The sequence below is a fragment of the Rutidosis leptorrhynchoides genome, chromosome 3, assembly GCF_046630445.1.
Source record: "Rutidosis leptorrhynchoides isolate AG116_Rl617_1_P2 chromosome 3, CSIRO_AGI_Rlap_v1, whole genome shotgun sequence".
NCBI lineage: Eukaryota > Viridiplantae > Streptophyta > Magnoliopsida > Asterales > Asteraceae > Rutidosis > Rutidosis leptorrhynchoides.
Window position 1 is genome coordinate 94,002,916 of NC_092335.1, and position 15,712 is coordinate 94,018,627.

The following is a 15,712-nucleotide window of genomic DNA, read 5'->3' on the forward strand; positions in this document are numbered from 1 at the left end:
CCCCTACTCTTATGTCAAAAATGGACAGGTTGATCGATGCTAAGTTGGATGCATTTGTTACTCGATATCCTGTTTTGAATGCTCCAACGGGGGGATCTGAATTGCAATTAGCTGGGATTGCTATTGAGAAGGAGAAAGAACGATTTGATTTTAAAAACTTCTCAAATTGCAAACCACCTGAATTTCACGGGGAAATGAATCCACTCACTAATATGAGGTGGATTGATGAAATTGAAGAGACGTTCATGATATGTGAATGTCCTGAAAGATTGAAAGTAATATTTGCGGCCCATCAAATGAAGGGACGAGCACATGAGTGGGGGGATGTACAGGTGAAAGCTCATGGGTTTGAAGTAGCGTCGAAGTTCTCCTGGAAAACTTTCAGGGAGATGTTTACTGAAAAGTTTGCACCAATAGCTGAGATTGACAAGTTAAGGATAGAGTTTCTTGCTCTTCAACAGGGTCCAAGGTCTATTGCTGAATTTACGGGTGTGTTCAATGACAAGTCTCGTTTTTTCCCTGAGTATACAGAAAATCCTAAGTTGTTAAAAGACCACTACCTTCGATGTCTAAATTTGGAAATCCGGGAGTTCATTGACCCGGCAGTACATGACACTCTTCTAAAAATAATGAATCGGGCCTTGAAACGAGAACAAGAATTACAGGGGAAGACGATCGAGGCGGAAGGAAAACGTAAGGTTGAACATACATTTTCCACCCCCCAATCATCTCAGTCAAAGAAGTTAAAGTTTGGAGTAGGGTCACAACAGCAACCAAGACGTCAACCATATAATCCGCAGGTTAAAATCAATGAAAAAGAAATTCCTACATGTGTGAATTGTGGAAGGCACCATACGGGGGAATGCAAGTTTGGGAGTTATGTGTGTTATCGATGTGGGAAGATGGGCCATTATGCATCTAATTGTCGAAGCCCTTCTAAATTGTGCTATTACTGTTATAAAGATGATCATTTACAAGCAAACTGTCCTAAGTGGAAAGAAGATCAGAGAAAGGCTGGGCAAAGACATGAGTCTCACAAGAAAGTGGGATCAAGTGGGCAAAAACCGAGGGGAGGCAAAAGAGTCGCATGACGTGGTGTCAGGTACCTTCATTGTTAACTCCATACCTGCACATGTTCTATTTGACTCTGGGGCAATGAAATCATTTGTATCCCTAAAATTTCGCGAACATTTGAATGTGCCTCTTAGTAAATTAGAATGTTCGTTAGAAGTTGAGGTAGCTGCTGACAAATTAGTGATTGTGACTAAAGTGTATAGGGAATGTGAATTAGAGATTGAAAATGAGAAGTTTAAGATCGATTTAATTTTTATGCACCTAGGAGAATTTCATGTTGTCGTGGGGATGGATTGGTTGGGGAAGAATAAAGGGACTATTAAATGTCATAAAAAGATTCTCATGTTGCGATCCCCAAGTGGTAAAATCATTACTATTCATGGTGAGCAGACAAAGCGATTAATTCCGGTTTGTACCTATGCGAAGGCGAAACGATTCTTGTCACGTGGGTGTCAAGCCTTTTTAGCACATGTTGTTGATACTACTGAAGTTGTGAAGGAGTTGCAAAATATACCGGTTGTTAATGAGTTTCCCGATGTCTTTCCGAATGAACTACCTGGTGTTCCGCCAGATAGACAAGTGGAATTTCGAATTGATTTGATACCTGGAGCAGCACCTATAGCTAAAAGCCCATACCGATTGGCTCCAACTGAAATGCAAGAAATGATGAACCAACTCCAGGAATTACTTGATAAGGGTTTCATTCGCCCTAGTAGTTCACCGTGGGGTGCTCCCGTATTGTTTGTAAAGAAGAAAGATGGTTCCATGAGGATGTGTATTGACTATCGAGAGTTAAATAAAGTAACTATAAAAAATAGATATCCTTTACCTCGAATTGATGATTTGTTTGACCAATTGCAGGGAGATAACTTTTTCTCTAAGATTGATTTGAGATCAGGTTATCATCAGTTGAAAGTAAAGGAGGAAGATATACCAAAGACGGCTTTTCGTACCCGATATGGCCACTTTGAATTTGTGGTCATGCCATTTGGGTTGACAAATGCTCCTACAGCATTCATGGACTTAATGAATCGAGTTTGTCGATCTATGTTGGATAAGTCGGTGATTGTCTTTATTGATGATATCCTCATCTATTCAAGGAGTAAGGAGGATCATGCAGTACATTTGAGACAGATGTTACAGACTTTGAGGCAAGAGAAGCTATATGCCAAGTTCGTTAAATGTGAATTCTGGCTACGGGAAGTCCAATTTCTTGGTCACGTGATTAATGCTGACGGTATTAAGGTTGATCCCTCAAAGGTTGAAGCAGTGACAAAGTGGGACCCACCTACGAGTCCTACTGAGGTCAGAAGTTTTCTTGGCTTGGCAGGTTATTACAGTCGATTTATTCAGGATTTTTCAAAGATTGCTACCCCTTTAACAAAATTAACGAGGAAGAATGTACAGTGGAAATGGGAAAGTAAGCAAGAGGAGGCTTTTCAATTGCTTAAGGAGAAACTTATTCAAGCACCTATCCTAGTACTACCTGATGGCAATGAAGACATGGTAGTTTATTGTGATGCTTCTAAACGTGGGTTGAGATGTGTCCTTATGCAGAGGGGGAAGGTTATTGCCTATGCTTCTCGACAGCTGAAACCACATGAAAAGAATTATCCAACACATGATCTGGAGCTGGCTGCTGTAGTTTTTGCTTTAAAGATTTGGCGACATTACCTTTACGGCATTAAATTTGATATCTACACAGATCATAAAAATCTAAAATATTTCTTTTACCAACGAGATCTTAATAACCGGCAGAGAAGATGGTTAGATCTAGTTAAAGATTATGACTATGATATTTTATACCACCCGGGAAAAGCCAATGTTGTTGCTGATGCTCTCAGTAGAAAGTCAATTTACCCAGTGTTGAAGGTTAATTGTTTAGCTATGGTAGTTACTCCTGCTATAATTGATGAGATTCGAACCGCACAAATTAGTGCATTAGAACCTCAAAACATTAATGCTGAACGAGTTAAGGGTCAAGTGGAAGAGTTGATAGAAGATACTCGAGGCTTAAAAACTCGATATAGTAGAGTATGGATTCCTAAAACGGGGGGAGTCAAACAAATGTTGCTTAAGGGAGCTCATAAATCAAAATATTCTATTCATCCTGGAGCTACTAAGATGTATAAAGATCTGAAACGTGATTACTGGTGGCCCGGTATGAAGCGTGATATTGTAAAATATGTTCAAAATTGTGTGACTTGTTTATAGGTCAAAGCTGAACATCAACAACCATACTGGAAACTCCAACCTTTGGAAATACCTGTATGGAAGTGGGAGCGAATCACAATGGATCTAAATACTAAATTGCCGAGAACTCCTAGACAAAATGATGCTATTTGGGTTATTGTAGATCGGTTGACGAAGAGTGCCTTATTCTTACCGATCCGGGAATCTTCATCTTCAGAAGTATTATCAAAGCTTTATCTCCGGGAAGTTGTTGCTCGACACGGAGTACCGATTTCTATTGTATCTGATCGAGATACCCGATTTACTTCTCGATTTTGGAGAAAATTTCAAGAGGAATTGGGTACACAACTACATATTAGTACAGCTTTCCACCCCCAAACAGATGGTCAGAGTGAGCGTACCATCCTGACGCTAGAAGATTTGTTACGAGCTTGTGCTATAGATTTTGGTGGTAGCTGGGATGATCACCTTCCTGTCATACCCCGTCCAAAATCTTCCTGAACGAATACAATAACATCTGGTACCATCGCGATGAACTGACGTCTAAATGCCATGAACGACTATATGTAATATGAGCAAATGAACAGCGGAAGATTTCTTTCATACCTGAGAATAAACATGCTTTAAAGTGTCAACCAAATGGTTGGTGAGTTCATAAGTTTATCATAAAACAATAAAATTCATCATTTTGATAGACCACAAGATTTAAATCCTGCATGGTACAAATGGGCCCGAATCCTATATCCACCTGTAATGTACATGCGATATCTTTTAAATACAGTACATCTTTCTCGTGTACGAAACCATTTTCATAAATCATAGTAACCGTACACATATCTTGTGCACAAAAATAACATACACATAACCTGTGTATAAAATCATTCCCTCGATATATAACATTCACATCAACTGGTGGCAATTATCATGTCCACATAATTCAATGGTGGCAATTATCATGTCCACATAATTCAATGGTGGCAATTATCATGTCCACATAATTCAATGGTGGCAATTATCATGTCCACATAATTCAATAATAATCCGCAGAACTTCTGTCTGCATAATAATTCATTCGAGGAATGTTTTGCCTGTGTCTATCTCGTCAAACATTTATAAAAGCATTTCATGTATTCGCAGTTCAAAATATATTTCAAAAGCATTTAATAAAGCAGTTGTAAAAGCAACGCATGTATTCTCAGTCCCAAAAATGTAAAGAGTAAAAGGGAATCAAATGAACTCACCATACTGTATTTTGTAGTAAAAATACATATGACGACATTGAACAAATGTAGGGTTGACCTCGGATTCACGAACCTAAATCATTTATATATATATTAACACATATAATGGTAATCGAATAAGTGTATATATTAATATTAGTAATATGTTTATTATTTCAAATGTTATACTTCCGTTGGCGGAGTTTTCTTATAATAATAGTTACCATTCATCTATTGGAATGCCTCCGTACGAAATGTTGTATGGGAGAAAGTGTCGAACTCCTATCTGTTGGGGCGAAGTAGGCGAGAGAGAAATTGGTAGCACGGATGTGGTGCAACTAACCACAGAGAAAATTGATCAAATTCGGGAACGTTTGAAAATGGCACAAGATAGGCAAAAATCTTATGCAGACAAGCGTAGGAGGCCTATAGAGTTTCAAAATTGTAGCCCGTGTTGGAAAAGTTGCTTACAGGCTATCCCTACCCGAAGAGCTTAATTCAATTCATGACACGTTTCACGTATCTCAGTTGAGGAAGTGCTTAGTTGACGAGGCCACTTACGTACCTTTACCTGAAATTGAAGTAGATGATAAGTTGAGATATATAGAAGAACCAATCAAGATGATAGATCAACAGACAAAGTAATTGAGACGTACGTCCATTTCTCTACTTAAAGTACAGTGGCGACATAGAAAGGGGGACGAATTTACTTGGGAGCCCGAAGAATGGATGATGGTATATTATCCCGCAATATACCAAGAGTGGTTCGTGAGGACACGAACATAATAACGGGAGGAAACACCCCAATTATAAAGGTGTATATATATATATATATATATATATATATATATATATATATATATATATATATATATATATATATATATATATAAATTTTTATATAAGTATTATTCTATAATTATATAAAAAGAAGTAAATGATAATATTAATTTATATGAAATAGGGCTGTTTTGACAAGTTGACAAGTTAGGGGGGTTGTTTTGTGTATTTTGGGAAAATAAAGGGGTAAAATGTGTAAATTCGTGAAATTAAATTAGAGGATGGAAACATCCAGTTCATTCACGTTCTTATTATTTAAAAAAAAAAAGAGAGAGAGAGAGAGAGAGAGAGAGAGAGAGAGAGAGAGAGAGAGAATAGAGATGGCAGAGAGTATTCATGCGATTGTGAGGAAAAGAAAAATAAAGGAAGGAACTAGACTTAATTAAAACTGAAGCTCATATTTTGAAGAGTTGAAGTTCTAACATCCCTATCAGTAAATTGAAGGTATGAGTAATATTTTTATTCATTGATTTAGTTAAATTAAAGTTGGTTCATATAAACCCTAACTCTTAAGAATTTGGGGAAATGGGTGAAAAAAAAGGGTTAGAGGAGTTATATGTATATGTATGTACTGATTAGAGTATTACGTAAACAATTTATATATTTTAGGGTTATGTATAAACAATAACTCATTAATTTGAGAAGGTGATAATATTACTTAGTGTTGAAAGGTTGTATTAACTTGTATACAAGAATACACAACCTGTGATGTATGTTATTTTTATAAGTGGAAGTAGATGATATTGATGTAAATAAAACTTAATAATTCTATTTAAATAAATAGATGTTTAATGGAAGATGTAGTAGTTAAATGATGGAAAAAGAGTAGTTGTTAGTCTACTGTTGATTAAGAAAGTTAACTTAGAGGTTAAATTCCCCCTTTAAACAAAGACGATAGTTATACTTATTAATTGTTGTATATTAATGAATATGTATGTTTACTTAGGTTCTTGAAGTAGATGATATTGAAGTAAAACTTAATAATTCTATTTAAATAAATAGATGTTTAATGGAAGATGTAGTAGTTAAATGATGGAAAAAGAGTAGTTGTTAGTCTACTGTTGATTAAGAAAGTTAACTTAGAAGTTAAATTCCCCCTTTAAACAAAGACAATAGTTATAGTTATTAATTGTTGTATATTAATGAATACGTATGTTTACTTAGGTTCTTGAAGTGTGGAAGAGCTACTTGCACGTTTTGATTGCTTTTGCTAGTTAAGGTGAGTTTATGAATGATTAAATGAGGTAAGTGGTTGTATGATTTCCGGATTGCATCCGTGCAAGAGGATTTCATACAACCATCATACGGTTATGTTTTGTTATTTGTTGTAATTATGTTGTTAAAGTTGTTGGCATCATATGGTATATGGATTATGTTTGGATCATGTTGTGATCATGTTGGATCACGTTATGGATTATGTTTCGGATCATGGGTGCAATCGCGATTGTCATCAATTTGAGGATTATGAAACCATATGATTGGTCACGTTGATGTTTAGTTGCTTGTTTGATTATTCATAAATCTCACTAAGCCTTGCGCTTACTTTTAGTTGTTGAATGTTTTTAGGTACAAAAGATAAAGAAGTAAAGGTGGACCATCGGGAAGGGAAAAGTTTAGCCCGGGATTAGAAGTGGATCGTGTCTGCTACTAGTAAGCACCAAGTACATCTTAAATTACCATCTCGTACCTAGCTTAATGAAAACGCTCCCAACTTTTGGTTATGTATGATGTAGTCGTTGTGGGACATTTTCTTTAATATTAGGTGTCAATATGGGTTAATGCTTTTAGAAGGAATTGTATGTTTTGTATGGTGTGTGTTTGTCATGAAAATATTTTGTTAAAAAAAAAATTAGGGGCTTTTAGAAGGAATTGTATGTTTTGTATGGTGTGTGTTTGTCATGAAAATATTTTGTTAAAAAAAAAATTAGGGGCGTTTCATATGGAGAGTGGGGTTTCCTCACCATGAAGAAACCCCAGGTTGTATATATTTGTTATGTACGTACATCAAGTACAATTTAGAATTCTAAAACCCTGAACACATACTAATTGTTATTCTCTAAAATTGAAATTGGAAAATGAAGCTTGTGATTTTGTGATTGTAATCCTACTGATTTCAGAAGCTAAAATAAGGTAAGATTGTTTAATTTGAATGAATCAAATGAGATTTTAATGGGCTTTTTGTAAAAGTAGGGTTTATGGTTTGATTCTTGTATTCGAAGTGTTGGTGATGGTTGTTTGATGTTAGGAATAGCTTTTGTATATGTTATATGCTATTATTATGCTTAGAAATCGACCAAAACAAGCTTGAATGGTGATTTGGGGTTATAAAAACCGTTTTGATGTTGATGCTGCTGTTCTTCCTAACTCGCACGAGTGAGAGGCCACTCGCACGAGTGAGTGGTCAAATATGTGGTGAACCGTATGGATGAGCTGATGCTTCAACTGTTACTTGGTTAAGCTGACTCGCACGAGTCAACTGTGACACACACAAGTCACTCGTCACTCTTGAGGGGTCTCGTACGAATATGTTTGCCCTTGTGGTTATTGTGTGTTCGTGGTTCACATGTACGAGTCAGATGTCACCAGCACTGATGAGGTGACTCACACGTGCGAGTGAGTGCCACTCGTACGGGAGACTGGTCAGATGGTTAGATTGTGTGATTGATTCTAACTTGTCGTTTAATCATCTTGTTGATGGTATGTGCCACTCGTACGGGAGACTGGTCAGATGGTTAGATTGTGTGATTGATTCTAACTTGTCGTTTAATCATCTTGTTGGTGGTATGTTATCAAGACATGATTACTAACTTGAGTTGTATCATTCTCATGTGATAAAGTGGAAGTGAAGACTCAGTAATATTAGACCACTAATATAACACCCCGCCAAATTTCTATCTGACGACGTGTTAATCATAGGTCCCACAGTTAACAGTTACGCCCTCTATATGAGACGTTTCAAAGCAATCGCATTTAATTTTATTAAAAATGTTGACTTTCAAACATAAGTCAATAAACCAAAATAAGTAATACTATTGTGATCGTAACTACAAGCCAATAGTATTAAACAGATGTAAAAGTTTTAAATGCGAAAGTAAATAAATGTCTTTATTAAAGCATGCTGACTCCACGGCAAGACCAAAGCATCAAACACGCAGTGGAAGTTATACCTCTTATGGACCTGAGAATAAAACACGCAAAACAGGTCAACAATAATGTTGGTGAATCTACAGGTTTAAAAAAATGTAATCTAAAAGACAATATTCAGAAAAATAGTTTAAGTTCATTGACCACGATATTTCAATAAGTACAACCCAACGTTGCAAAATATTACATAATCCATGAGCATCGGAATACTAGCATAAAGACCTCCTTTATCCCATAAAAATGTATACACTTGTTCGAGTGTGCATAAAGTTCAAAGTAAATGCACCACAGTTAATGTAGGGTGATGTTTGTCTAACCTAACAGATCCGTCCATCTAAATTGTGCTTACCCGAAGGTAATAAAAGTATTCAAGCTAGGGGCTTTGTGAACAACAATCAATATGTATAATAAGTACCCGTGTCAACATAAAAGCATTTGAAAATGTAAGTATAACAGCGTGTATTCTCATCCCTGAAAACATGTAAAAAGCGGGACTGTAGACTCACCTTTAAAAAGCTCTTGAACGAAAAGTAAGCAAGTAACTTGTACGGTTTATTGCGGAGTTATGCAACCTAAGTATACGTATATAGATTGGTCAATATTTATGTCTTATACAATAGTGGTTTCATAGAGTAAGTTGTCTTATTGCTCGACTCGACGCGTTTCAAAGTAAAAGTCAACATATAGTCAACTAGTTCATGCAAGTCAACAAAAGTCAAATCAAAAGTCAAATTTGGTCAAGGTGGTCAACTAAAGTCAAAATCAGTAGGTTCATGTCAAATTATGGCAAACATGTCAATTTTAAGTCAACTAACACGTTTCATGTCATAATTTGTCAAGTACGCATTCACAGTTTATCGTCTAGCATAAAGTTCATGCACAAGTTGCAAACAACGCTCAATATTTCATAGCACATAAATCATGGTAATATGGCAAACTCCAGATCTCAACTAGACAGAAAGCATAACCAGGGTCTCATACGATTTCTACAAGTCGGGTTTCAGAATAGGTGCGGTTATGGTTTACTAAATCAGTTTCTGACTGCGCACCAATCTCGTAATGGCTATAACCGGAGCTACGAACATGCAAATAATGCAAGGTCAGTGGCCATGGTTCAAGGACAATACCACATATCAAAAATGAGACATTTTTGTTTAACCAATTGGTACAGTTTATTCATGCAAGTTGGACATTCTGTTTCATCTCAATTCAGCAGTTACCAAAACTACGGCCTTAGTGTGCACAATGTATAAGGTTTCAAGGTTTGAAATAAACTAGACTTTTATCACATAACATATAAAGATTCAATATCCAGAAGATCAAGCTCTCAAACCATGTACAAGTCAACTTATAGGGCTAAAGGTGCATACGTAGCAGATTTGGACAGAATACAGGTTACCGTGTCCGCACACACATTACGCAAGCTATACTAATCCATACAACGCAAGGCCTAGATGAAAAGTTATCTACAACATATGAATTTCTAAACTCAAAACCCTAATTTCTAAACCCTAATAGCCAAACCCTAATTTTCAACCCCCTAATTTCTAAACTCTAATTTCTAACCCCTTAAAAAAAACTCAAAATCAAAACATTCAATGCATTGAATGTTTTCATTTTTTTTTTCTTCGAGCGTTTTACCGTCAAAATAATAACATTCATCACAAATTGTCTTTTTTAAATGTTCATATTTAGATGTGATCTTGATGACTGAAAAAAAATTGAAAAAAATGAAAAAAATTAATTCCCATCACTTTTCCTCAAAAAAGTAATTGATTCCCTCTTGATTATATATATATATATATATATATATATATATATATATATATATATATATATATATATATATATATATATATATATATATATATATAGAGGGGAGAGATCAATCGCTAAGTTGAAAATTAGAGATAAGGGGATAAGCTATCATCTAACCGCTCATCTCTTCCGATCACATTATGTTCATCTAATTTTTGGTGATCCGGCGATGAATTCTATCAACAGGACTAGGGGTAGTTTCGTCTATTACACAAATTATTTATTGTTCGTCACTTTAATCCCCAATCCACCCTAAATCAGTTTCGTGCTTTTCACTCCGTACCTCCAATTAACCTCCACTTCATACAAATGGATCGACGCTATTAGGTACTTCTTTATTCGTTAATTTAAAACTTATTCGTCGAGCTTCGATAGGAGCATCAAGATTCGATTTGCAACAACAATCGAAGGAGCAAACGAGGAGTACTTAGCCTGCGTTTTTTCTTACGTGGTTAGGGTTAGGTTCGATTATCATAGCTGAATGAATTCCTGCTTGCTGATTCAGGTGAATTAATCAATTAATTTTTTTAATAAATATTATTTTTCTTTCAATTACATTATTGAATCGATTCAGGTTTTATATTTTGTGTTCTTTAATATGATACCTATTATTTGGATTGAAGAGAACTGTATCATTAATTTGAGGTTTTATTAGATACTGAATGAATGAATTTAATACTGGTTTAAATGACAAATAATTGTTGCAATAACTCATTAGTTATCAGTTCTTTTTTGCAGCTATTTCTGCCTTCACAAGCCTGTTGTCAACTATTCACATTACAAATGCTAGAAATATTACATGACAAATAAAAAGCATACTTTATTAATAGTAATCGATTAGTTGAACAGGGGGGCAAAATGGGTCAAGTAACAGGTCAAACAAGTAATTTTTGTACGGATCAATTCGGCTTGGAGTGACTTGAAACACATTGTTTGTCCAAACCTTTTAGTATGCTATCACTTAACATCAATTCAATGAATGTTATCGATTAACATACGTCATGTATGTTATCACTTGACATTCATTCAATGAATGTTATTACTTAATATTCAATGTTATCACTACATTGTGTGTTACATTTGAATGTTATTAGTTAACATGCATTCAATTAATGTTATCGTTTAACACCAATCAATGTATGTTATCACTTACTATGTTATCATATGAATAATAAATCTATATTAATTTATTCTTAATGCTTCAATGTTAATTTTTTTATGATAAACATTAGTAGTTTTTAGTAAACTTTTTAAATTTATCATTTAATATGTTATCATACATCTGATGAATGTTGTCGTACTTAGAGAATATTATTATTATTATACATCTGATGAATTTTATCGAACTTAGAGATATTTTGAGTAATTTTATTTAAATTTGTAACCTGACTTTTTCTTATCGTTTTGTTGCATTTTTTATATGATTTTATATAGCTTCTGATGCTAAGCGATTTCTAGTTTTTGAATTGTAATCATTTTGTTGTAGTTGCATATAAGAAGCTGGAACCCCATTCATTCAGGCTATACATCAAAAGCCAAGAGAATACCGTGACTGGAATAAGTCATGGCCTCCTTCCGGTGAGTCATATATGTTTTTTGTTAGGTTAACACAAGACGTAATTTACTCTGTCATTACAACTACTTATGATGATGTTTGCCCCAGGTTCTTACTTTACAAGATTTGTATCAGATTAGTATGTATTGGGATGACATGTATGGTTCACTAGCACTGATGATTTTCTAGTAAATGCACAGGTCATCTGCATTAGTACTCCAAAACCACCATTTTACATATATAATGATGTATTTATAAGCTATAGCTATTTACTTATGTTTGTTGCGTTTTGGTTTCATTTGTATTCAAGTTTTATACTTTTGTTTATATACCTAGTTCCACTCTATTTACTCATTCATATTCTAGGCTTGACAATCAAAAAGTCATCCAGTTGTAAACATATTCTAAGTTCTAGTATACTCTTGTTGAAATTTGATGTACTATTGACGAGGTATAAACTGCGTTCTTTGGAATTTGAATGTTTTTGAGCAGTTGAAATTGAAAATATGATAGTAAATATGGGTACAATTTTATTGTTTCGTTTTGCTTGTGATGATATTCAAATAGAAAAGGTTTATGTTAAGGTATGATTTTCAAATCTAGTTTCATGTCGAATATAATTCATTGGCATTTAAATGTTAAAGCATTAGTTGCAGTTAGTGATGCAAATTCTCTTATGCTTGAAGGAGAATATATTGATACAATATAACTGTGTTTCAGACGGTAAATCCGGTAGCAACACATGGAGTCAAACAAAATACTTGTGAAGTACTAGTCTTAAATTTTATTAATTAGGGTATTTTTATATTCATTACATATCAGGTATTAATTTTTCTTTGGCATGAATGCAACTAGGTTGATACAAATGTGAGACACGTAGCTGCAACTAGGTTGACACATTTGCACCTTTTAGAGCTGTAAGCACTACTTCAAATGCAAAACTTTGGACTCGTGTAACAAACACTAACACTTGAGTTTCTACACAAGTATCCAGTTGAGAATACCATTTAGAAGTATCTCTGGCCACGACTACATATACAAGCTTGACCAGAGAACTCTACCAACAGTTTATATACATTTGGGATATACATATAAATATATATATACATCATTCCTCTCGAATTAACATACATTATCACTTCATATGTAATTATCACTTCATATGTAATTATATAAATAATAAATTCATATTAACTGACACGTAGTATGTTTTCTTTATTTTTAATGCTTCAATGTCAATATTTTTGATGATAAACACCAAGGATAACATACATTGGACAGTATGTTTTCTTTATTTTTAATGCTTCAATGTCAATATTTTTGATGATAAACACCAAGGATAACATACATTGGACGACAAATGATAGCATACATTGGACGCCGAATGATAACATACATTCAAGGAATGATAACATACATTCGAGGACGAAGGGTAACATACATTCGACGACGAATGATAACATACATTCCACAAAAAGGTAACATACATTCAACGAAAGGTAACACACATTCGACTGATGACAACATACATTCGACGAAAATTAACATATATAGGTAACATACATTGGACGAATGGTAACATTCATTGGAGGAATGGTAACATACATTGGACGAATGGTAACATTCATTGGAGTAATGGTAACATACATTGTAGGTAACATACATTGGAAGAATGGTAACATACATTTGACGAATGATAACATACATTCGACGACGAATAAAAACATACTTTCAACATCGAATGATAACATACAATCGACGAATGGTAACATACATTCGACGAATGGTAACATACAATCGACGAATGGTAACATACATTCGACGAATGGTAACATACATTGGACGAATGATATCATTCATTGGACTAATGATACATAAATTCGACTAATGATAACATGCATTCGATGAATGTTAACTTTATGAAAGTGCTCTCTTTCGTTAAAGATTATCATATGAACATAAATATAAACTAACGCACATGAACTTCAGTACTAGTGCAGAAACAAATATTTCTCAACCATGTTTCTTGAGTTCCAGTTTGGCATCGGGAATAGCAAGAATTGATGAACATCCCTCTCGAAGGAGAGTTACTGAATGTAGTCATGAATCTAGTTGGTGCCTTTAAGAACTCATGTTACCCTAGACCAGAATAGTTGATGTTCCGGTTAATTTTTATTCTTTTAATATTAAACATGGTCCATAATGTTCATGAAATGCTTGATTCATTTCATTTACGTTTGTTATATTTTTACTTGTTATCTCATATTTCATCTTAACTTTCAGGCACACTAGTACTTGTAAATAAAAGAAAAAACAAAAGAGTGAGTTAAATTCACTTCAAGAAATGCAAATATGACACCAGTATAACTAGCGATAACTTATACAACTAATTCCTCATAGCAAACGAGAATCCTTTCTAATGAATCTCATTTCCAATGATGATTCATTAGGTATTGAAGTCTAATTTAACAAGGTACTAATGTCTAATTCAAATTTAATTATATATTGAATCTTCATTGATAATTTTATATGAATAATTAGAATATAAAATTATTATATTATGCAAACATTCAGCAGCTGATTCATCATATTAGCATTTAGCATTGGTGTCTTTGGCCCAGTCAAACACCAACTTAGACATCTATTCCGGAGAATACCAGTAAATAAACGATATAAGGTAAAAATACAAACCATGAACACTCTATAGAATGCTGGTGTATAATACTCTATACAGTTATAAAACAACATTCATTTATTTTTTTTTTCATTATATGTATCAACGATCTAACATTCACCATAGAAAAGTACATTCATCAAATCAAATAATTTCTTAAGTTCATCATCGATTTTGTATTTTACATTTTTCAAAATTATGTTCTTTAAAGATTATAACAGTCGATCAATGAATATAGAACAAATAAGAATTGATAAAAACATGTAATCGTTAAAGTTCTTACACATTAATTCTCCATCGCGATTTGTTGCGTTTCTTCGATTTTTTGTCCTCTAATCGCACCATAGACTACGGGTTTTTCAATTTAATTTTTGAATTCGCTCAATAATTTGGATTTCAATCGGGAGTCCTAATTCGTATCTGATGAATGAATGATGATTGCGATTTGTATGTCGATCTTCTCAACTTTTATGACAGATGAATCTTCTTTAGTCTTTTCAGTTGATTTTGTTATGATTAATCTAAGTATTGAAACTGAAATTAATCAATTCAACCTGACAACTTCAATTGATCGAAGCTATGAAATTGAATTACAATCAATATTACAATTGTTGAAATTGAGTTACAGAATCAAGAGAGAAAAATGTCAATTGACAACAAATCGAAAACTGACTCTAACATAGCTCCATGAGCTATTTAACTGAACCCTAACCTTAACAGAATTCCGTTATGATTCTGTTAATGATTGCACGTGTATTTCACGTGCACACGAGTCCAGGATATCACAAGCAAAACACGTGACTTCTAATTTGACTTAAATTGTTGACTTATAACAATTGCCTCTCCTTCAAACGATTCTTGACCCCAAGAATCATATTCAATCAAACTTGAAATCTGGGAAACGAAGACGAATATCATCAATTGGCTCCCATGTGGCGTCATCTTCACTGCCATTCTTCCATTGTATGAGTAGGGCCACAGAAGCAGTATTACCCTTCTTCATCAAACGTCTATCCAGAATCTTGAAAGGCTCAGCCAACAGCAATCCATCTTGATTAGTGGGTGGGATCATTCCCATTGCATTTGGTGAGCTACCTTTATGTAATTTGAGCTGAGATACATGGAAAACTGGATGTATTCTAGTTGTTGAAGGCAAACTCAGCTTGTAAGCCACTTGACCTATCCTCTGCACCA

At 34.3% G+C, this 15,712-nt stretch overlaps 1 protein-coding gene and 1 long non-coding RNA gene across 8 annotated transcripts in view; both read left to right on the top strand.

Annotated features, from left to right (window-relative positions):
* The window catches only part of LOC139900954 (uncharacterized), an 86,326-nt gene extending 78,952 nt beyond the window's left edge, over nt 1-7,374 (top strand). For 3 of the 7 annotated variants that reach the window (XR_011777649.1, XR_011777647.1, XR_011777646.1), the window contains exons 4-5: nt 6,492-6,546; nt 6,894-7,374. Coding sequence is in view for 1 of the 7 variants with exons in the window: in XM_071883699.1 (XP_071739800.1) it covers nt 12-489; nt 6,492-6,499 (486 nt within the window). In the remaining 6 variants the exon portion in view is untranslated. Of the gene's footprint in view, nt 490-1,070; nt 1,103-5,066; nt 5,303-5,626; nt 5,772-6,491; nt 6,547-6,893 lie in introns of those variants that run through there. The other 4 variants (XM_071883699.1, XR_011777652.1, XR_011777651.1 and 1 more) reach the window with 4 other exon arrangements.
* A 2,986-nt stretch (nt 7,375-10,360) lies between these two features.
* On the top strand, nt 10,361-12,290 carry LOC139896488 (uncharacterized). Its single transcript, XR_011776257.1, has 3 exons — nt 10,361-10,794; nt 11,776-11,867; nt 11,953-12,290. It is a non-coding gene; the product is annotated as an uncharacterized lncRNA (long non-coding RNA).
* Nucleotides 12,291-15,712: the final 3,422 nt, after the last annotated feature.